This window comes from Phalacrocorax carbo, chromosome 1 (assembly GCF_963921805.1).
Source record: "Phalacrocorax carbo chromosome 1, bPhaCar2.1, whole genome shotgun sequence".
Lineage (NCBI taxonomy): Eukaryota > Metazoa > Chordata > Aves > Suliformes > Phalacrocoracidae > Phalacrocorax > Phalacrocorax carbo.
Window position 1 is genome coordinate 27,715,688 of NC_087513.1, and position 23,617 is coordinate 27,739,304.

The 23,617-nt window shown below is 40.9% G+C and overlaps 2 protein-coding genes across 3 annotated transcripts in view; one reads left to right on the plus strand and one right to left on the minus strand.

The window, feature by feature from the left end:
- Positions 1-8,109, plus strand: part of CTTNBP2 (cortactin binding protein 2) — an 88,213-nt gene extending 80,104 nt beyond the window's left edge. For both annotated transcript variants that reach the window (XM_064446794.1, XM_064446803.1), the window contains exons 20-23: positions 468-528; positions 1,436-1,568; positions 3,372-3,473; positions 6,526-8,109. In XM_064446794.1, the coding sequence (XP_064302864.1) occupies positions 468-528; positions 1,436-1,568; positions 3,372-3,473; positions 6,526-6,771 (542 nt within the window). In that variant the 3' untranslated portion in view covers positions 6,772-8,109. The remainder of the gene's footprint in view (positions 1-467; positions 529-1,435; positions 1,569-3,371; positions 3,474-6,525) is intronic.
- A 5,855-nt stretch (positions 8,110-13,964) lies between these two features.
- CFTR (CF transmembrane conductance regulator) overlaps positions 13,965-23,617 on the minus strand; it is a 91,392-nt gene continuing 81,739 nt past the window's right edge. The window contains exons 24-27 of the mRNA XM_064446816.1: positions 20,571-20,660; positions 17,276-17,448; positions 16,817-16,922; positions 13,965-15,385 (exon numbers count right to left, since the gene is read on the minus strand). Coding sequence (XP_064302886.1) covers positions 15,179-15,385; positions 16,817-16,922; positions 17,276-17,448; positions 20,571-20,660 — 576 coding nt within the window. The 3' untranslated portion in view covers positions 13,965-15,178. The remainder of the gene's footprint in view (positions 15,386-16,816; positions 16,923-17,275; positions 17,449-20,570; positions 20,661-23,617) is intronic.

Genomic DNA, 23,617 nt, shown 5'->3' on the forward strand with positions numbered 1-23,617 from the left:
GTTCTTGGAGTCCAGTTAATATTTGTCAATGTAAGTTAAAAATGGGATGGTGAATTTGAGTAGCCTTCCATTTCTGACTATCAGAATTGAATCTTGTTCTTGATTCCAAAGAAGTGTAAGTTGTCTGATTTTACTTAAATGAAGCAAACTTAAATCTTTTCTGTTGACAAGTGGTTTCTCTCTGAGAGAACTGGTAAAGGTGGTTCAAGGGCCTTGCACAGAAGCTTCATGTTCTGTCCTCCAGGAAAGCTTGGGCAACTCATGCCTTATTTGCCATTTTAGCAGTTCCATGTGGCCCTAATTCTACTCTGAGAAGTTTCAAGCGATGTATTCTGATCTTTAACAGACTCTATTGATATAATTAGCCAGTAAATGGGATCACATTTTCCCTGTTTATCACAGATTTTAGAATGAAGAAATCAACACATATAATACCACACTAATAAGTCAATCTCTCTTTTGTGCAGGTATAAAGTCTAAGACTATGTCACAACCAAACTGTAAGAAAAGAGCTTCTCTCGCCACAAAGTAAGTTTTAACATCTGGTATTTGTAACACTTAGCAAACAATAAAGATGATAAAATTATGTTGTAAACCAGCACATTATAATGAATAGATGAAGAGTTTGTATTTGGTAATGTTTTGGTTCTACATCTGAAAAAAGGAATCCTTTTTCATATTAATTTCTGAGAGAAAATAAAATTTATGTATTTCAATATGATTTTAGAATCCATTTCTGTAATTCAAACCATGTAGCACTACATGTCTGTTTATGTAACAGAGTAGCCTATGACTTAAGAATATTATGTAACACTTACTCTGCCATGAAAAGCCAACCATGTGCTTTTTTCACTTGGCATTATATTTTAAAAAGTCCTCTGGCTCTTTTAGCTTACTGAATAGCAATTCAAAATTATATTGTCCATGCACTTCAGTCTAAATGATACAGTGTTTCTCTAAGAAAGTGTACGAATTAGCCAGGGGGAGCTGCATTTGAGACTGTACTGCAATCTGAAACCGTGGTTACACCACATTCACAGGCGCAGAGAGCACAGAATACTTATGCTTCCAGTGTGTCGGAGTTTTTTTAAGTGTTTGGAATTAAGTCCAAAAAGGAGAGTGCAATAAAATAGATTGCTCCATCTTAAAAAGAGGAGAATCTTTGGAGGTAGTGGGCAGAAGAATCCTTTGTAAGAATTTCAGATTGTAGAGAATGATTTGAATAGAAAGAAGATCTATTATGCTATAAAAACTATTAGCATCTATTGCTGCCACTGAACTAGATGTTATTTTCTTTCTGTCTGTGGTAATAAAGGTCTTTTGGAAAGGAATTATTATTTTCCAGGTGTGTATAATGTTTATTTTTAAATTCTGTATCGTAGCTTAATTTTAATTGCTCTCTTGGTTTGCTTTTGGGTTTTTTTTTTTTAACCAGATCTTCAGAAAAGGATCAGTTGAGAACATTAAACCTGGAGCAGAGGCTGTCCCTTGGTTCAGATGATGAAGTAGATCTTGTGCAGGAACTTCAAAGTATGTGTTCCAGCAAATCTGAGCCTGATATAAGCAAGGTAAACACAAGGTTTTTAAATAATTTATGTCATTACCATATGCAGTTGTTTGCTACGTGTTTAAAATAAATTTGTAATTTACAAGCACTGCTTGAACTGAAGAAAATTAAATTATTTGGGAATAAGCCAAAATCAACTAATACATTATACATTTGAGGGTAAGTGTTCTGGTTCAATGTACGTTATTTTACATTACACCTTCAGTATTTTTTCTTGTAAAGGTTTTTGCAGTGGAGGCTGAAATTTGTAAGTTCATAAATGCTAGAGACAAATGCTAGAGCCTTCTCTGCATTATTGTTCCCCGTGTTATCTTTCATGCTATTATTTTTTCCACTGGGAAACTGTTTTGTATTCTTAAAGACACAGAAAGTTTTTCCTAATATGCATTGCACTGGATTGGCCTAATTCTTTTTCTTTAACAGTAGCAGAAGAGGGTGAAGGAGGCTTGCAAGGCTCTTAGGTTTGGGGCTAAGTTCTGTGCTGGAATGGGTTTGGGCAGGTTATGGGAGGCCTGTTGGAGCGGAGAGTAGAGCTGTGGATCTCTCTCACTTTTCGTGCTACACCAAAAGCATCCAGCTCTCTCCATCGCTGTAGCTATTTATTCTTTTCCTCCTTTCCTCCTAGCACAGCTGAAGTAGATGACTGTGACAGCAGGCTGTGTTCATACTGGAGCAGCTGATCCATCTCTTTTGAAACACAGATAGAGTCAGTCTTAGGCTATTGTCCACTTAGGCTCTGCATTACATCCTCCAGGATCTCCCTGAACGGCAGTTCCATTAGTTTTGCTTTATTAAGTATTCCGTTTATTCTTAGAAGTCAACCAAGTTTTTATTAAAAAAAAAAATAACAACTGTGTTTGGGAAGATATTTCAACCTATTTAATTAAACCCTTTATTATGGTGTTTTGTTTTGGGTATTATTTTTTTTTTTTAAGTACTTAGAGTACTTGCATGAGTCACATGCACCAAGCTGGCAAGCTGATCACTAGTCAGTTAGCAGGGATTTACCATGTCTATCTGTGAAAGAATGGGATGTGCTTAAAGAAATGGCAACCAACTTAAAATTGTGTTTAATAACATGAAAAATATAATTGCTCATTGTTGACAATTCAAGGAAATATGGGTTCGATAAGGAAGGAGATAGATGTCACTGTCTTTTGTTCAGTTTCCTCACCATGGGTGGAACCATCCATGACTGGAATTTCTGTTGTTAATTCCCTAGCTGCCTAATAGAGCCTTACGGAAGTAAGGGTGCTGTTGCATGTTTTCTTTGTGTGATGTAATTTCAGGCTGCCATCAAAATAAGTACTTGCACTCCCTAATTTGTTCTTTCACTCAAATATCTTCCTGCTGCCTCTGTCATGTTGGGATTGAGTTTTCAGTGAGGGCAGAAGGCTGATCAGACTCCATCTACTATCGCATGGTCACAAGGCTTGACAGAAAACAGTAGGGAGGAAACATGGCAGGAGGAAAGGGATCATTCCTTTCTGTGTTGCTCCTGGAGCTGGATAAAATATAATGGGAAACTGCCCTTCAGCTCCGCTGAGTAGTATTGCTCTGGAAAAGTATGTTTAATCTTCCTCTGATAATAGCCGATGTGAAACCTCTCTCTTCATCTGCCATCTCCCACAAATGCACTCAAGAGAAAAGGAAAGATATTTTTATCGTTCTTTGGATATTTATGCATTGCATTGCACAGAAACTACAAGAAAATAAAATCAAGCTTCCAAAATTTGGCAAATTGAAATATAATCTCTGCTGTGAATAATTAAAAAAAAAATCACCATTTTCTTATCTTTTTTAGATTGCAGATTCTAAGGATGAGCTATTGATGTTCAATAAGTCTCAGAACAGTCCTGTATTTTCAGCAAGTGGTACTAACCCAACTAACACAACAGCACAAAAGGTAGGTGAAGCGTAGTAGGATAGGGGAGGTGTCTTGAGTTTCTCCAAAATCTGAATTCCTGATTGGATCCAAAGAATTAGTGTTTATACTTTGTCCCCTGTTTATTAGAAGAATAAACCGTCATGATTCTTAGGAAACTTGCTGGACACACCATGCCAAGTTTCTTCCACGTGTCTTAATGGAAACTAAAGATTTATTAAACAATGGATGTATTTACTTCAGTTTTCATGTTTATATAAAGCCATCTCCCTAGGCCAAGTATTGTTAACATTACTTTGACATTATAAGTTATTTGCATCAGATATTGAGAGAAATAAAAGCCCCAGGTTCATTTTTCCCTCCAATTAATATTATACAGTAAGTTTGCAAAAGTGCAAAAGTGTTTTAAATTCTTGATGTAAAATTGCTGTCTCGTGGGGTTTTTTTGTGCCTCTAATTTTAGCGGTTACCCAAATATACATGATTTCAAACCACTGTTTTCCTAAATGTTATTATCCAAGTAGAACTGAGCTGCTCTGGTGTCAAAGCTCTCGGTGGTAGAAATTTTGAAATGACGTGATATTAGCAGAGTTTGTGAAGAATAGCATTTTCTTTTTTTAAGAAGGGATTGGGTTTCTTTTTTATTCCTAGCTATTTGTAATAATATACAGTTGTCTTGCCATATTGTTTACAAGAAATCAAAAGTAACCCTGTGTTGTAAGTTTGGTGATTCTGGGAAAAGATAGTCTAAATGTAAACAAGCTTTACTAACTTCATAGCAGTTTCAGAGTGGGAAGACAAATTGAATACTACTGAAAGATATAATAGGCCCACTATCTTTTCCTCTTCTTTTCAGAAATTGAAATTGCTGTTTGTGGGTGCTAACCTCCCTACTAAATATGAAGATTAAATTATATCCTGCTTACTTTTCATTCTATGGATAATTAAGTAAAAATTATGCTTTCTCTATTGTTACACTTTTATCCTCTTTTCTTTCTTGTTCCATGTGTTTTTGAACACCAAGAGAGCTTCAGAGCACACAGCTGAATTAGCCTTAGCCAGAATCTGTTGTCTATGTTCCCTCACTAAGCCTTCCGTGTTCCCTTGATAGGGGTCCTCTAGAGTCCAATCCAGGCGCTTTTATCTGACTGCGAGAAATTGTTTTCTAGAGACAGTCTATTTTCTGCAGGTACAATGAAGTAGCCCTGAAAATAGCTTAACGTGCACACCTAAGCATTGAAAAAGCTAGGTTGAATGAGATGACTCGCCACCCTTGCCATCATATTTTGTTGTATCCAAGTATTCGGAATGTTAGAATTTTTTCTGTAATTTTACTGAAAATCCAGAGAACAGTCTCTGCTGAACAGAAACAATTTTAACATTGCAGACCCACATTTAGATATACTGCTTCTGAATATTTCTCTAAGTACGTTAATTTCAGACATGCCAAACCAGTAGTGATGCCTAAATAATTTGGTAAGTCAGCTGACTTATTTGTTCCTACTTTAAATTTTTCCTAGTGAATTTTTTTCCTTTAAAATCCCTTCTAACAATATAAGGCATAACTGTATTGACTTTGGAGGTAGACAGGCTTACCTACCTTTGAGTTTTTCAAAGAACTTAGTCAAAAAGTTTCATACAAAATAAAAAATTGATTTCCCGTATCTTTGTGGGGAAATGTTGGCCAAAAAAAAAAGGAAACACCGCCCAACCTTTTGCTAGAGGGGAAAGAAATCTAACCGAATTACAAGCTTTGTTTCTGGGTTTGATCACTACTGCAACAAATTTATCAAAAATCTGGAAGAGCACAGTCTCAGTTCAGAAGCAGAAGTCAAACTTCTAGAGGCAATTGTAACAATGATAAACCTCTGCAGCTGCAAGAATGGGTGTCTGAAAAAATAATTTGAGGTTAGAAAAGCATCCTTTTCCAAAGATAAATAGAATTCTGTAGGTAACAAGCAATGAGGTAACAAAAGCATGAGCAGGGGAGATCTTATCAACAGTAATGAGACGAATTGCTTAAAAAGGGCAACATACCCATAATTAATTCTTTTTTTAATCGGCTAGAAGAAAAAATGCTTTCAACTAGGTGAAGGAGAAAGAGAAAACTGATGAAAGATGCAAAATCTTTGATCCAGGATACAAACAAATTGATGGAATCAAGGATTAATAAGGAATAGACAGTGATGAATACTGTTTTCCATGCCACCAACCTTTACGTGATGAGCAGTAGCTGATGGTGAAAATGAACTTTTCAATATTGCTTCCCAGAGGGTGATCTGGATTCAGCTGATGCTAACAGTTAAGGTCCTAATTCTCCTTTCCTGCCAGTGGGAAGGTGGGCATCTCGCATGAAAGATGTATGTTAGCGACCATCATGAAATGGCTTAACTAACCTCTTTCTCCTTGACTATAAAGGAACAAAAAGTGACAACATACCTACTTTGGCACTACAGGTAGAGGATTAATATTGTCCAGTTTTTAAGAATGTAGCTTTTTAGCACAGTTTGAAATGCTAAAATATAATTTATAGGAAAATAATCTATAAGATTATAGATTAAAATGTAACTAGCATTTCAACTACCATTCTTGAAGTATTATTTTTGTCATGGTTATTTTTTTATTATGTGTAACCTTGATGGTACAAAAAAGTAAATATCTTTAAGCCATAAAGCTGAATTTTCTGCTCATAGTTACCTAAATTGCCATTTTTTCCCCCTTTTAGCTGTGGCTGCAGCTGTCATTTTTCCATAGTAATGAAAGGAAGAACATGTATTTTTTTATTTTGGTACTTCTGAAATTGAGACCTCTGAGGACTTAAGTTTTTTTCAATGACAATGCAAAAAACCCACTGACTTATTTTGGTACTCCAAGGTGCTGATGATATTTCCTTTCAGTCAAAGAAGCAAAAAAAGAGCCATAGTTTGTTCACCAGGTAGTAAGACGCTGTCATATTAAATTGCAAAAACTTGTAAATAACAAGGGTTCCATGAGGCTGGTAGGGTTGGCTGGTTGTTTTTCAGGTCAAACGGCAATAATTATTAATACAGAAAATGCTTTTTTCTACTTGTAGGATGGAATGCGTCCTCTCAGCAGCAGTCGAACGGCGGAAAGCAGCAACAGTAGATCAAAGACAGATTTGGGTGTTTCAAGAGTTAAATCTTTTCTTCCTGTTCCTAGAAGTAAAGTCACCCAGCCTTCTCAGAATACTAAAAAAAGCAGCAGCAGTAATACAAGGCAAATAGAGGCAGATAATAGCACGAAAAGAGAGATTTGGAATTTGCACAAAAAAGAACAAATAGAAAAATCAAGTAAATAAACCTGCCTACCATACAATTTTCTGTGTTCATATAATCTCTATTGCAAAGAACCAAGTACTCATATATGTACATATTTTTTAAAAATAAACTGTTTCCCTGTAATGTAAAGTTTGTACAGGACCACAGTTTTATTTCTATGTGAATCAGCTGGAAATTATATTGATTTAAACTTCAGAAATGGGCAGTTTTGCCACCTTTATAGATTTTTTTTCTTCCTTTATTATGAAAATGACTCATTTAAATGATAATATTCAGGGGTATTACCACAGGATTCTGTTTGTGTATATACTGTACATAAAAATATTCTATTACGTTCATGTGTTAAACTGCATTCAGATGAGTTGCACAATATGTATAGCAATGGCTTAAAGCTATTGTACACGCATTTTAAAGACATGTTTTTATCTTCACTTAATGAAAAATTAATGGAATGTGGCAATAACTAAAATGATTGGAAATGCAGATCAATTACTTTCAGCTACAAGCCATATTAAATACTTTGATTTCCCCATCATCTGCCTGCTGAATTGTGATTTTGTTTCTCCCAAGCTTCTCTTCATCTAAAACATCATGAATTTCCGTTATAACTTTTATCTTTTAAAAAAGGAAAGAGATTGAGAAATTAAAATGCAATAAAAGTTATTTTTCTCAGACTCTTATTCTTTGATAGAACTGAAGAAAATGTGACCAGTTATTGACTTAGTTTTTCTTGTATACTGTAAAAACTTTTATATGCTTCATTAGTGTTTTAAAAGTATCCGAGAAATAATAGTGTTTTACAGAAACAGATTTTACTGAAAAAAAAATTTGAGCACAAGCTTAACTACAGTATTATCAGATAATGTAGTAGCGACACCATGAGTTACTATGTAATTATCAATTTCTATTGTGGATTTAAAGTGTAATTGCTGTGAAATTATACTTGAGTTGCCGTTAAAATTAAGTCTTTTTCATTTTGCCCCCCACTTCAGAGATAGACCGAGTTCCCACGAGGGAGAGTTTCTATGAAGGGAGTATTTCCCCCGCCTCTCCTTACGGCAGCTACAGTTACATACTTGTGAACTGTAATAATGTGGAAATGCTCGCTGCCTCGATACCTCGTCTCCTTTGCAGAGGGGAGTGCAGAGTTTTCCTGAGATCAGACTTAGGTGCCCTCTGAAGGGCTATCAGGAGATGGTTTTGAGAGCTACAGGCAGTAACGTGGTCACACCTGTAATTGCCAAAGTAGCGTTGTCTCACATTAAGCCTGGAAGAGGAAAGGATTACCTAACTGTTCCCGAGTGCTTCACCTTTATATGTAAAACAGTCATCCCAAACTCATGTCAATAAAATTTTTGTACCGCATGTCGTCTTTCTGTCTCTTATCTGTGCTTTGTCTCTATCGATATAGAATATTAGAAGCTTATTTCTGTCATCATTTCCTGCACAATATATTTAGAAAGTACCATGTCTTTCGGTAATCGCCATTTTATTAAAACTTCCAGTTTCTTGTGTGATAGTAACATATAACCAAATGCTGATGATTTCTCTAGAGATTGATTCCCCCCCCCACAGTAGTTTCGGTGCTGAAAAATGGGATACTGCTTTTGCAGTTGCTTCTTAGCAGAAAGAGCCAGCTGCGAACCGCCGTAGGCCAGAGCAACGGGTCTCACAGCAACTAGGAACCCTCACGTGCTGAAGCGATGTGAGCACAGTGTGGCAGCTTGTGTGAGGCGCTCGGGCACCGATTTTGTGGTGAGGAGGAACACAAAACGGAACACTTCTTGTACTGATCACACAGGTTACAACATCAGGATTTGTAATAACAATTTATTATTTTTTTTTTTTAAAGAGCTATAAGAAAAGAAGAAAAATCCAGATGTGCTTCTAAGGTAGGTTTGTTCTACATTGAAAATACACCTTGGAAATGTCAGACCTGACTTAGATCAAGAGTTAGCGGTGTGTTTCTGTGTGGGAAGATCTTAGGCACAGTGTCCTAAAGCATGTTTTGAGACATATTTTAAGATTGTATATTGTCTGTGAGAATCAAAAGTCTTCTGTGCTGTACTTTGAGTGAAAACCTGCAGAAAACAGTAACTTTGATCATCTCTTCATGGTTTGAAAGTCAGGTCTCTACTGCTAAATTTGGCATTGCCTTTCAATGCCCTCATTATCCTTTCTTTTCAGCCTGTCCTAATCTCTCTCCATCTGCATCTTTTAACTGGTTGACTTCTACCTGCTGTCGTTTTGTTTGTTTGTCTCAGTTCAACACAAGTCGGGATCTTCACACATCTTTAATCGCACGGTATTTTGCAGATCTCCTAACTGAATATTCTCTCATGTAGTAACTGTTTAGCTCTTATTAGGCCATATCAGTTCCTGCCCTCAAATAGTGAAAACCACATAACCATGAACTAGTTTGCGTGTGAACATACTGGCTTGTCCGTTGGTTTATCCTTTGGATTGTGATAGATTGTGCAGAAGCAAGGCAAGGCTCCGTGCACAAGTTCAGGGCTTCACCGCGTCTTCCGGTTCTTCCTGTGGTGCTACAAACAGCACTCTTCATACGTGGCTGGTAGAATCAACTGCTCTCATTTGGGGTTAGTAATGGGCAAAATCCTTTTTATTCATTGCTTCCCATGTCTTAAGCAGAGAGATTTTAAGTGTGCTAGCTATGGTGGACGCTGCTCCATGCTGCACTCTGCTTCCATCTAGTACCCCTTTCCACATCTTTAAAAGAGGTGAGGTAAGTGAAAAGAGAGGTACCCTGTCTATGTGGAGGAGCATCTCAGAAAGTACAGGGAAGATTCTACGGTTGCATCTATTCCACAGGCCACTATGTCAGTGAGAAGACTTAATTTAGCCCCTGACTGCACTACATTCCTTGTACACAGGCTTAATCTCTTCAACCAGAGGAACATCAAAGATCATTCTCATCCACCAATGACCTTGGTGAGTCCTAAACATTCCACCTCTCCGCTTCAAGTCAGTCCTGAAAATAAAAGCTTTCAGCATGTCTCCTATGGTTCTTATTTCCTGACAAAGAACACGGAATATGTTCCTTAAGAGAATGCCTGAGTCCATCAGACAATATTTGCTCCCATTAATTAGTTGCTGAGCATGAGCTCCAAAATGAAGTGTGAAAAAACGTGCTCCATCATTCAACAAAGGCAGCAACATTCATCAACAAGAGCAAAGTCAGAGGGCCTGAATTTCTGAGGCTTGTCTCTTCCCGTGATAAAGCTTGAGTGATTTACAAAATAAATCAAAACCCTTTGTCTTTCCAGTAAAACTGGAGAAGCAGAATAGCCCCTGCAGGTGGGAGATGCTTGTGGAAGGAGCCAATTTGGAGAAAGGAGGAGGGACCACTTTCTTGGTGCTAACTCTGGCTAAAGTGATGTTTGTGATGTTCAAACCATAATTCAGAGACTTTAGAAATACAAAGTGGAGTGTTCTTCAGAAACCTGAAGTCAAGCGACTGTCGAGACAGTGCAAGGTGTAGATGTGTTTGTGCTGGGCTGTAGCAAAGGCAGACTCAGAAGGCAAAAGCTTGCTTTTGCGTACAGTTAAAATACTGGAAAGAAATGACTTTTAATTCCAAGGATTTAGAGAAACAGAAGGAAGTCTGGATGAGGAGAAATATTTCCTCAGTGCAGTGGTAGTCCAACTGCACTTCGGCCAGTATTAGCTCACAAAGGCGTTGGGATGCGGTCCCCGATGTCATGGAGTACAGGCCAGGCGTGGGAGAAAACGGAGCACAAGTAACCAGCAGGTCCATTCCAGCTGCAGAGGTGGCACCAAACTCGCAGGCTCGTCACAGAGACCAGAGCCGTAATTGTATGGCCCTGAACATGAGTGACTGAAATTCATTTTTATACAGTATGTTTAAAAGGTTTGAGGAGAGGACCACAGAAAAACCCATTCACACATTAAAACTTTGATCACAATGAGAGGAACTTGTTGAGAGAGACAAGAAAAAAACAGGCAACAAAGTGAAACATCACTTGAAAATTTCCAGGTACGTTTACAGGGGTTGTATTTTGAGAGTGAAGTAAGTCCTGGTGAATAATATTAGTAAAAATATTGTTTATACTAGGAAAAGGAAATTGGTTTTGGAGACCATGAGGGATTGTAAAGGAAACGTGTTACCATATTGCATTGCACGGTGCTTAATTTGGAAGGGTTTTAGACAGCAATTAATCAGCCATTAGTGAACAAGTGTACACACAGGTCTAAAGTGCTCCCCTCCCCCCATTAAATCATAGGCAAGTAATGGTAGAGCTAAAATACCAAATCTATATCAGAAAGAGGAGGGGAAAAATTGCCAGAATGCTCTTTAGATAAAATAAATAAAATGCAACAGATTATGTCGTTCTGACCTGACCTCCAACAATTAACGCCAAGCCAGAACTAATCCTAATGTGAGGAAATGTTTTTAAAGGAACCTTTGCCAAGAGCTGCGACATTTCAGAGCAATAACGTAAAGCTGTTGCTTGAACAAGGTAGAATTAAGGAGGTGCGGAGGCAAGCGGGTGTTTAGCAGCTCTGGTACTGGTGCAGCAGGCTGAGGGACGTGAGGCTTGGGGAAATGGAGGCAGAACTTAAAACAGGCTTGGGAAACAAATATTTCATGACGAAAATACTAAACCTGGTAAAACATCACTTAAGCAACTGTGAAAACAAAATTATTTTTGGCCCAGCAGGTGCGTTTCAGCCCAGTGAGCTCTTGAGCAGTTCCCACTAAAGGTGGTTATCATTATATTGTGTAGTTAGTGTGTATGCAAGCTTTAAGGAGATGGCTAAATGTGTAGCATTCAAGTTTGTTTAAGCTAACCTTGCTTAGTCGTTCCTGTCCTGACCTTAGTGCTGTATGAGCACTTCGGCTGCCCTTCTCTGTGCTTAAGGAAAGGCACAGAGCATTTGCAGGGCAATTGCACTCTTTTCAATTTTTTTTGTTTCTTCCAGGCAGGCTGTAAAATCAAATCTTCATGTGTAGCACTAGAGTCAGCATGCTCGTCTCCTTGGCTGTATATTACACACCCCCACCCACCCCTTTTAATAGCACAAGCGTGTGTTTTTAATTACCAAGTGCTTTGGGAGGGGTATGCTTTTTTATGTAGCTGTTTTAGCAAATGTGTGAAAAGTAAAGCACATGGAAAGAAAAAGTCTCTCAAATAATACTCATCCTGTATTTATGAAGGGCATTGTTTTTATTTTTCTTCCACTGTGCTTGGGTTATAGCCCCATTTTTTTTCTTTTTTTTTTTTTTTTTAAAAAAAATTCTCCCTCTCCTTGCGCTCCATTTTCCACCATGAGCAGCATGTGCCGCTTCCCAGCTCAGCTTCAGGCAAACAGCCCTGGGAGCTGTTACCCCACTGACAGCAAGTACAAGAATGCTTATTCTAGAAGGTAACATGCTCTTCTCGCCCTTTGTTGGGAAGCAGATGCTGTCCTCCTCCTCGTTATGCAGGCTGGTACCGACTTACCTCCTGTTCCAGCCTGAGCTCCACAGGAGCTGAAGCAGTAATTTTGGACTGAAAGAAATAGCACGTTCTTCTCCAGCCCTTTCCCACTCGCCCTCAGAGGGCAGAGAGAGCAATTTCTGCAGGACCTTGCCTGGGCTCTTTGGGACAGGGAGTATGGTGGTGGTAGCCAGGTACTGATGGCAGAAGCTGTTTCAATGAGCGTCAGGCAGCGTGTGTACAGGGCAGGGGGGCAGTCAGTTGACTGACCTATTTTATTTTTTCCTTCAAAGCACTCCTTCTGGGTGTTTGTATCAGCAGCTTCCACATACCTCCCCTCTACTATGTGCTTCTCTTGTATTTACCTCTTCCTTTCTTGAAATGCCTCCTTGCCCGCTCAGTCCACCTTGCCACCTCCTAACTCTCGCTAACAACGACATCCCAAAATTAACGCAACTAATTGTGCAAGGTTTGAAGTGCGCACTGATTCTGATGATGCAGTGGTTCTTTTCTGCTGATCTTTCCGTATCATCTTGTTTATTTACACAATAAACTCTCCCGCATGGTATGTCTGCTCCTCTGAGTAACATCCTGAAAAAGAGTGATCCTCGGCATTCCTCCTTGGGCTTGGCCGCGCTGCAGCAGCCCTGGCCTCCCGGCCAGCCCTGGCCACGTACACGGTGAGGACTTGTACAAACGGAGAGCTGGCTGCGTGAGAAAAGTGATACACAGTGTGAGATGAACAATTTGAGGGGGCGAGGGGAATGGAGATGGGATTCAGAAGTGATGCTACTTCACGATACCATTTGTTTTCAGTTGTTACAAAGGCAAGAAAAAAGCTTAGTAGCAGAGAAATAGCGGCATGGCAAAATCAAGGCTCAAGGGCATCCAGAACTCTCTGTGAGCAGGAGGCATCGCTTCATGGAGAAAATTAGGCAAAGCAAGGAGATGTTCATGCAGACAGAAAGGAAAGAGATCCAGGTAAGCACCAGAAGATAGACAAGAATTTAAAGTCCAGTATGAGCGACCGGGGCAGGAAGACGAAAAAAGCGTATTTGCAGAGGAAAAACATAATGTGGGAGCAAAAATACGTAACATGGGACAGAGCTAGAGGAAAAACGAGAGTGGGACAGGGTGGGCAGCTGTCCCAGCGTGAGCACCGCAGCTCGCCGCGCAGCCTGACCCAGCAGCACCCCGAGTGGCTCCAGCGCCCCGCGCCCAGCTGTGCTGGCACAGGCTGGGGCGTAGCTGCTGCTGCTGCTTTATGCCTAAAGGAGTTTATTTTCCAGACCTGCATGTGATGCTCTTCGCAGCTTTAGGGATGAAGCAGTGAGAGAGCTACAAAGCTCATTTACAACTGCTACGTATTTGTAAAGCATTTGAGCGATGGTGCCGCTAACCAGCTGTAGCAGGGGACTAGAGAAGTCTCTTTTTAGACCCCCTCTTTTGCCAAATCCCTGCCCCAGGGGAATAAAGGAGGCTGTGAGGGAGCCAGCTGCTGCTCCCTGCAGTCTCAGCAGGAGGAGGCAGGCCAGCGGTGCTCCGGGCCCCGCAGCACCCCCTGGTGCAGGCAGGGCCAACACCTGCCATTTCATCCACTGGTGTGGTAATAAATAAAATGTATTTATTAAAAACAATGCACGTGTTTTGATAGGCAGCAATGGCTGTAGTGCAAGCAGCAGAATAGGTCTGCGGTGGCTGCAGTGGGGCGGGGGTTGTTGTAATGCATAGTACAGGCAGTTTCTTTTTTCTTTTGCTTTTTTTATTTAAAGAAAAAAATAATCTAAAATGTCTGTATCACTAGAATACTTTAGTGCACAAACACAGCGTCGGACAGTACCTGGCCTTCCTCTGGGGCTGCCCTCGTTTTTAACAGCTCTATCATAATGTGACATCAAAAACTAGTAGCAAAAAAAAACCCCAAAAATCCAAATATAAAACTTTTCGTACAAATATATTTTTCTTTATAGTACATAATCACTCTTAAAATACATTATTTCCTTAGTAAATGTTTGCAACAATATTAAAATAAATAAAATATCCTAGAGAAAGTTCAGTTTCATCATAAAACTGCAAACCAGAAGAGTATAAAAATTAATTTCACTATTAAAGTCTACTTCAGAGAGGTTTCTTCTTTTTTTTTTTTAGGCCAAAGTAAAAAAACCTGTAACGGTGCCAGACCTAAGCAGACTATTAGAGTTCCACTGCCAGGAGTCTTACCTTTCCCTAGATACTAACGTCAGCCTGCACTCATCCCGCTGCGAGTGCGTGCGGGGTCGGGTTGACAGTCTCCTAGGTTTTAAGAGGAAATACCAATTCTCCCTTAACCGTGGAGACGTGACAGATGTTGACTGGCTTGCAAGTCAATATCCCCTCTTCTTTCATTCTCACCTACGCACTCGCAGCGGTGCGCTGGTATGAAAGGGCGTTCGGCCTTTTCTGCTAAGTTGAAATTACAGTTGCTGCACGAAAAACAGAGAGGAGGAAGTTTTCTGTGCGCCTTGCTGATATCGTCCCTCAATTCGTTTGCAGGAAGTGAATCCAAAGGAGCTTTTTACATTCTGATTTTTCTATTTCCACCCAGGTTTGATTATTTTTCTCACATTCATCCTGCTGTCTGGACCTCTCACCCCAACAAGCACATTTCTAAAAGTTTTCTGAAACGATTATGTCGGGCAAAGCAGGTTGCTTCTGCTTGCCATCTCATTTGTACCAAATTAGAGCAGCTTTTCAAAGGAAGTCTGGTTTTACCATTACAAGCGGCAAAACTTCAAAGAATTTACTAACTTGCACACAATTAACCATAGAAAGGAAGTAATTCCCAAACGCACGTGTAGTCACTGCGGTGAACACCTCCTGCAAGGTTCAGTTCACGCATGGCTCCCACAAGTTCAGAAGTGCTGGTCCCGTCATCGTGGGGCACTGCTGACGATTCACTCCACAAAGAGGGTGCCCACACCACGTCTCACAGCCTGGTCTCCTGCACTTCCTCCTCCGTCTCCTCTTGCAAGGCAGTGATTTTGGGTCGAGGTTTGCGTTTGCTGGAGTTTCTGTGGTGTACCGGGAGAAGCTTAAGGCGATCGGCGTGGCTGATGGCTTGCCTGAAGGAACTCTTTTCGTTCAGCAGCTTCTGAATGGATTCGTACTGCCGCAATTTATTGTCCTCGATCACCTGAAGCAACATATCCCTCCGTTAGATGGGTAATGGTGGTGCTGACAGAATTCAGCTCACACAATTAATGGAGCAGGGAAGAGAGATGAAGACATAGCAGAGATCATCTTCTAACAGGAAAAGCCTGGTTTACAGTTTGCAATTTCTAATTACAACCAAAAAAACCAGATGTTAAAATTTTAACATGTGGAAAAGATGCCTATTGCTCGAGTCACAAAATGCCATTGGACTTGCTGGTTTCTCCTTGCAACTTGATTTTTACCTCCGAGATTTTCTGTTGAAGCCTCCATGGCATCTCCCCAGCACTGCTAAATTGCCAGGTTAAGAAAGCGTTAACTGCAGAAACCAGTTCTATCGCAAGCAGAGGGAGAAGGTGCCAGGCCTTCTTAGCTTTCTTCTTGCCAAACAAGGAAGCGCAGCCGGCCTGTGTTTGAAGGAGACAACGGGTTTTCCCTGCACGGCTGTGCCAGCCTCCCCTGCCAGGCAGCAGAAGGGGAAAAGTCAGGCTCCTCCGCTGGCACTGCACTGCCAGCACGCCTTGGGTGAGGGCACGGGTCTGGTGGGAAAGAGCTTTTAGCAGCTCTGTTGCTAAAATGTTGTTTGGACGGCGGGAAGCCTGCTCCGGGCAGAGGCTGCGTGCCTGCCGGGGCTCTGCCGACAGCCGAGCGCAGCACGGCCAAAAGGACGTACAACCTGCCTGTTGACTAGCCTGCTTCAGCTTCAGACTGTATTCCTCCTGCTGTGCTAATACACCCAAGCAAATGCACGTGGAAAACAATGTTCCACTCTGCTAATAAAATGAAGGTCCTCTCTTATAGAAGAGTTAAGAAAATACAGAGGAAGGAACCCTCATTTTTAAGAACAATTACGCAACCTGCCTTTTATTTCCTTTACTAACCATTTTCGTGTAACAAAGGAAATACGCCAGGAATTCAATACTTTGTCACCTTGATTAAATGAGAAAGGAATATTCAAGTGGCTTGATGAAAGAAACCCGCGATTCTCACCATCCACTGTTTTCCCAGGAAACCCCACCCCCACCCCATGGAGCCTCCCATTGCTCAGGAGCAAGCGCATTAGCAATGGTAGAGGCCTGTGAGGTGCTGGGGTTTTTCTGGAGCTCCTGAGCCAATCGGCTATCAAAGGCACCTGGATCAGCAGCTGGGTAGCCTACACAACCGTCCTTCTGTTTTAAAGGAGGAATCCAGCCCTTCCATAACGTGACCCAGCTCATCTGAACGCAGGTGTCTATGACAGCTCATGGGAAAGGGCAAACAGGAGGCTGCTGCTCTTCTGCAGGCAACTAGGTTGCTCAACCGCCCTGAATGACCCCCATCAATCCAGCCAACTTCATCAGTTCTGCTTGGTGTGTTTTGCACATTCATCAAATATAATGAAACAACAGCACACGAGACCTCGAGCAACGCTCACCAAAAATCGCTGGCACTCCAGCATCGCCTCCAGTCTGTGTTCGGAGAGTATCACCGTGCAGTTGGCAAACGCGTGCTTCAGAGTCTTCCTGATCACTTGGGAAGTTCTGAAAAGCAAACAAGCATCGGTGTTTAGACTGCAATGTACATGCCAGCACGGCTCATCACTTTACTGATGGTATTTAATAGCCTAGCTCCATGTTGTAAAGTTCACATGCGTGGACACCAACACTCTGCAGTGTCTCAGCTTGCTGCCTTTCTGCTGTAAAAGTGCATATCAGCCATAAAGCTAAGGTGGTAACTAGGCTTCCCTGATCCCCCATGCAGAATTACTAAAATACATTACTGAAATCAGGTTTAGTAACAGACCAGACAAGTTGCAGAAGGTCTCTTTCAGTGGTGCTGCCTCACTGATTTTCTTATTTAATGTTAGAAGAAAGAACAAATGATTAAAACGTACACAGGGTCCAGGTGAGCACTCGGTTCATCGAGCAGCAAGATTTTAGCTTTGCTGAGAACTGATCGGGCAAGGCACATCAGCTGTTTGTGGCCGTGACTGAGGACGCAGCCTCCATCCACAAGAACGAAATCAAGCTGGCCAGGAAATTGCTCAATTACAGACTTCAGCCCAACCTGCCGGACAGAAAAAGGACAGGAGAAATTGGTGAGATACAGTTACTGCTGACTGTGGGTACAGCAACTGATGCCTTCAACTTCCTTGCCTTTCATGTCTGACAGCTAAGAGAAAATATAAACCGATGAAAAGGAGAATCTGTCCTATAAAGACTACAAGCTAGTAGCTGTGATGTGGAGGATGTGAAAAGCACTGAAATATTTGAGTCGTACAACATGCTAGGATTTATGTTGGATAGCTGAGCGTTAATGCTTCATTTGTTTGTCACATACAATGAGTTTTGGCATTTTGACCAAAACGTTCTGAGTTAGCAGGCTAGAGAAAGTAATATATTTGAAACTTTTTATCCAGCAGTGATGTACGTCCTTGGAAATGTTAAGGAAAGTGATTTTTGGAAGGAAACTGGGCCTCTTTGGTTACTAGGAGGGTAAAAAGAAACGACCAACATTCACATGCTACGATACAGCAACAGAGAAAATAATCCAGGACACCATGGCCGTTGTCCCTGTGGCTCTGAGAGCGTTTCCATCTGCTCCTTTTGCCGCCCCGAAGGTCTTGTGCACTTTGTTCGCACTAATGGCATCACAGCCTTCCCGCTAGCGCTGCTGACAAAATGTTTAAAGGGGTGCCCATGCCAAGTGAAGCTGCTTCACTTGGACCAGAAAGCAGGATCCAGGCCGGGAGATGTCTTCTGACTGTTTCTTCCAGTGCTCCTTTTTGCTGTCATTGGGAGATGTATTTTGTACACCTCAAACCAAAGCTTTGCATCTTCCGCAGGTCCAAACCGACTGTGCTCCTAATCAGCAGTGTCTACAGAGCCATTTCTGTGAAGTATGAGAACTCGGAAACATATGTGAGTTGCATTGCTCCAGAAGACGTTATAAAAATGCGATGCAACCCGAGTGGTTTATGAAAAGCCCCCCTTGGATTTTTTAAATATTAAGGATCTGCAATTCATTTTCATTCCAGGGCAAAAAAAAAAAAAAAAAAAAAAAATTGAATTCTTCCTTTGTGTCTCCATTTTACATGGAAACCATTTTAAACTGGGGTGTGTGGGTATGTCTGTTGAGTTTCTGAAGAGCTCATTATTTCATTTACAAGCAAATTAAGGCCACTGTTTCGTTCTTCACGCCTCTTTTGAACACTTATCATGTCCTTTAATGAAATTTTGCAACTAATGGCTGGAAAAAGTGCTTTCTTCTTAAAACTGCACAAGGTCTCTCTGTGTACCTGCAGGGTCCAGTCAGCTGACAGCAAGAGTAAAACTTAGCCTCAGAAGCTGATGTAAATCTGACCAGATTCAAGTGCTGAAACATGGGGGCAATAAAAAGTGAAACATCTGACGGCTCTTCAGACAACGCCTTGCTCTCTGCAGCTGATTGCGAGGGGCATAAAAAGATGATGCTGATTTCAGCAGGATCCTCTAAACCCTCAGCAGCCAGCCGTGGGTCAGGTATAAGCTGACAGCTAACTTACTTTCTGTGCTGTGCTCCTGAAGTTACACTGACTCACTGTCGCTAACAAGACAGATTTCAAGAGCATAAACTTTGTAAACAGTCTGATCACTCCTACTAAAAAGTTTTACAGCTCTTTTTCTTTTCTATTTGCTTTGCTCTCTTGCCTGTGCAATGAAAAACTCTGCATCACACATGGATTTGCCTAATCCCTTAATGATAAACACTTCAAAGTAATTTTTTTCATGCCATTGTAAATGAGGTTTAGCCCTTTAAAATCCCCAGCTCAGTTCACACACGCAATGAAAACAACCCTCTAAAGCAGTAGAACTCGCCTTTTTCAATAAAAGGGATGTTAATCCCCACTCCATGTTTTCACCAGCCTCAGAGAAGCAGAGGAGTACAGCACTGAGCACCTTGTTGCCTCTGCTAGGGCCAGCTCGAAAGCTCCTGTCACACCATTTAACCAAAAATGTCATGATGTTTTTATTTTACAGTAAATTACTTATAGAAACTGACTACTTTCCTCTTTTCCAAACACGGGGAAGAAATCAGATAAACCCAAAAGAGAGAGCAGAGACAGAGTTAACCTCCTGAATGGGCAGGAGGAAGCTTTTGGATTACGCCCCACACCTGTAAGCATTTTCTGACACTTGAGACTTGCTGTGAACAAGGAAAATGGCACCAGTTCATTACTGAGTCTGTATTAATTAGGTCATCCCTACACTGGAAAGAGAAATCCGCTTTCTAGGCTGCAGCTCTTTCCCTCCCGCAACTCTCATCTGCCTTTTCTCCAGGCGTGACGTACACCTGTGCAAACTATTCAGCGCTACCAGAGCCGATAGGTGGCATCTGACAACCGCAATGCCTGGGGTTCAGCTCAACATGGAAACAGAACTGTAAAAGTCTGGCCCCTCATCTTGAAAAAAAATAAATGTTGCTAAGACCTCAACATAAAATGAGAAGAAAATTTCCTGGTTCATAAAATCTAATATTACACGATTCTTATTTTCCACGGAGGAGGCAGCTGCCCGTGACACAAGCGGTGCGTAAGCCTGACTGCGGGGTCGGAGAGTGCTCCTTCTCAGCTGGCTTTCTGACGGCCTGAGAATTGCAACTGGAAAATACTCTGAGGAAAGATTTTTCTAAGCTGGATATAAATACTTCCTATTGGAATAACACCAGTCTTATTTCTGGGACAGGCCACAGACTTTTTTTTTTTTTTTCTGGCCTCCAAAATATTTACTAGTCATTTTTACACATCTTTGTAGAAAAATGCCTTGCAGAGATTCCATATACTTGCCAAAGCATTAAAATGAGAAAAGATTACAGGATGTTTTGCTGTATCAGCTTCCTCCACTTTTCTTTCTCTCAGAGTCACCCAGCAGAGCCAAACACAAAACCTCACCCACACTAAATCACTGCATGAGGAACCCAGACTGTATGGTACGGAAGTTTATATTTTCTTTTTTTTTTTAATCTCTGACAAAGGCACCTTTTTATTAAGTAATAAGGAAACACGGTTTATAACATAGCATTGTTTTTCCTCCAATTTTTTTTTTCCTAAGACGCTACATAAATGTAACATACGACAATCACTTGACCTACACTGCACTCTGCTGTAACCACTTCACCAGAGGGATACAAATAACACTGAACAGTTTTACCTCTTCTGCAACTTTCCATATTTCTTCATCATTCCACTGCCCATAAGGATCCAAATTCATCCGAAAAGTTCCAGAAAATATGAACACTTTCTACGAGAAAAAAGATATATAGACACAGGTAGACAGATACCCTGAAACATTGTGTAAAGCATTATAAATTATAAAGTACACAGAGAAGGAATAGCCTGCCGCCGTTACCAGATAGAGCTTATTGCAGGCTACTAAAAATTTTGGAAAACATTGTTCCAAAAAAAGTTATTTTAAAAGTCCTTCACTTTCAGAACTTCAGAATCCTTCAGAAAAAGTTCAGGTTTCGGCAACTGCCTTAAGAAAAACTCACTCAAACTTGTCTTAAAAACAGTAAAAATCACAATTAAGCAGTTTTCAGGATAAATGATTCCCTGTATTTCCATTTTCAAATAAGCCCTTTAAAAGCTATTTTTGATTCTTTACTATGTAAAACAACTTCAAACAAAAAACAAGATCACTGCCCCAAAGCGTGTGTTCCCACAATTTTGTTTTGATACAAAAAAATTTTCTTGGATATTTGTCAGTATCCAGGGACAGTGTCGTAAGTAGGTTTTCATCGATGAATTTTTCTTTTCCTAATCAATTGTAGCCAAATACATATTAGCATCATTCTGTTACCTGACGTTTCACCATGTCCCAGCCCTGTCTCAAAAGAGGCTTTTTTCCCTCCCTCTCTCTCACTGTCACGTCACTGAGATGGGACGCAGCACAGCCTGATTCACGACCGTAGCAGCAACAGCCCGCTCGCGCACAAGGCTTCCCAGACTGATGCTAGAGCCCTTGCTCTCTCCCTGCTCTGTCCCACGCCCCTTCCATCACACACATCTCCCTGCACTGACAGCATATCCATCTTGCACTGTCATTTACTACTCAGTTCTGCTTTTCCCATCAGTTTAGGCAAGCAGATTTAAGTGAACATCCGTTAGATACACGTCTCGTAGCTCAAAAAGCAATGACTCAGTCAAAATTAAATATTTGTTTAATCTCTTTTTACATGGGGTGGGTGTGTCAGATTCTGGTGACTATTAGGTTCTTCAAGGGACACTGAGGTTGCACAACATTTCTTCTGAGATAAAACCAAGCTGCTGCTTTCTATGCCGCGAGGTACACCTGCCGCTTGCAGCAGGGAGAACTTGCTCTCAAAGAATTTAAAAGTGCCTCGTTGAGAAATGTTACCATTTGCTTGCTCGCTCTTTGTACATAGGGAACAAACACCAAGAGGAAAGATTTGAGACAATTATTTTATTCTCTTTTCTCTTCCTGAAGAAAATATTTATTTAGAAAAAAACACGTTGAAAGGCTAGTGATTCACAGCCACATAATTTCTTGGAGCCTTAGTTAAACGCTACCAAGAGCAGTGAAGGACTAGCTGCACCAGCAGAAAATGGCTGAGAGAATATCCTTAGCATGTACTTTCCAGAGTTTGGCCAGCCTACCACAATTTCCATCTGACCTAACCCGGGAACTTGGCATTCTTTCATCAGATTTCAAAGTGATTTACACACACATTTACATTATTCGCTTAATTATGATTAATTAGAAATTTAAACATGGCAGGGGAAAATAAATTACATTAATTAATTTCCTTAATTAAGATATGTAAGCCATTGCCAATAACTTATTTGGTGTAAGAGAGAAGGAAGTATCTGAATCAAGAGAGCAGAGGAGAAAAGCAGCTGCACCGTGGTGTCCGCGCTCGGTGGGGTGATGGGACCTTCACTGCGCTGCCAGCAGCACACCGACCGAGCTGCGGCAGAGGCAGCAGCACTCACGGCTAAAAGTCATTGAAGCACTTCTGGTAGAGACTAGGGAAAAGAGTAGACTCTTTCTTTTGTAATCATGATTGTTAATCACAATGAATGCCCCAGTGAAGTACAGCGCAGCCCTTTTCCCATGCCCTGCACTGGTAGGTGGCGTGAGCAGGGCGACATACTTGCAGCAGGATTAGATTCTTCCAAGTAGTGGGTGCGGTGGAAATAATAACATTGTGGAAACAGTGTCAAACATGGGTTTGTTCACATGGGTTTGAGCACCATACATTTAACTAATGGGATAAGTTTTTTCATTTCTCAGTGGTAAAGAATAGATAACTGAACAAACCAGTTTTAAAGAAGATAGAGCTGAATAACATTCCTGCTGAAGTGCAGCACGCAAAGAAATAAAGAGAACTACTTCAGAAACTGCTGTTCTTTCTAATAACTGTGCTTTCAAGAAGCAGGGCACTAAAAGCAAGCTAGTCCCAAAAGTAGATTTTTTTTTTTCACAAGATAAATATCTCATTGTCCTGAATTCTCGTACTTTTGTCTCCATTTCAACACCTCCTTCCTCCCAGCTCATTAGAAACCACATAGGGTTCACTTGAGTAAATATCATGTGAGTCACATGGGCAGTTTAGAATCCACTTAAAAAGAAGCAAAAAAAAAACCACACCACCCCCAAAATTCTTAAAAGCTAGAAGTCTAACATGAAAAAACCAAAAGTGAATTCCATGGACTTTTGTGTTGTTTATAAATATGGGAGAAGTAAAAGTAAGGAGAGCTTTGGAAGGGGGAATGGATGGCTGGGGAGACTGGCAGCAAATCTGGAGCCGTTTCGTTCTTGGTCACTTGTTCAAACTCACTCAGGATGATAATGGGTGTGATCACACAAGAAATAGTTTCTCAGACCTGACATCCACCCACAATCAAAACACTCAGGAATACAAATATGGTCATGTTTATGTTCTGACCACCACAAATACTGTAAATCAACCACTCTGAAGGGCATTAATCACCCTCAGTGGCTAGAGCCTCTGCATATTGGTTACAGTGTGGGATACACCCAACCTGCAGCGGTAAGATTCCTAAGTGATTTAAGTGTTATGTGGGAAACCAAGACCCTGGAGTACCTAAGTGAAGACATACAGAAGAGTAAAGGATCGGTTGACAAGAGGCTGCTAAGGAGGGTGAATATCCTGGCTGTGAGTAGCTGCTGTTGCAATGAAAGACAGCCCGCATGCAGGTCCTCAGAGAGACCCA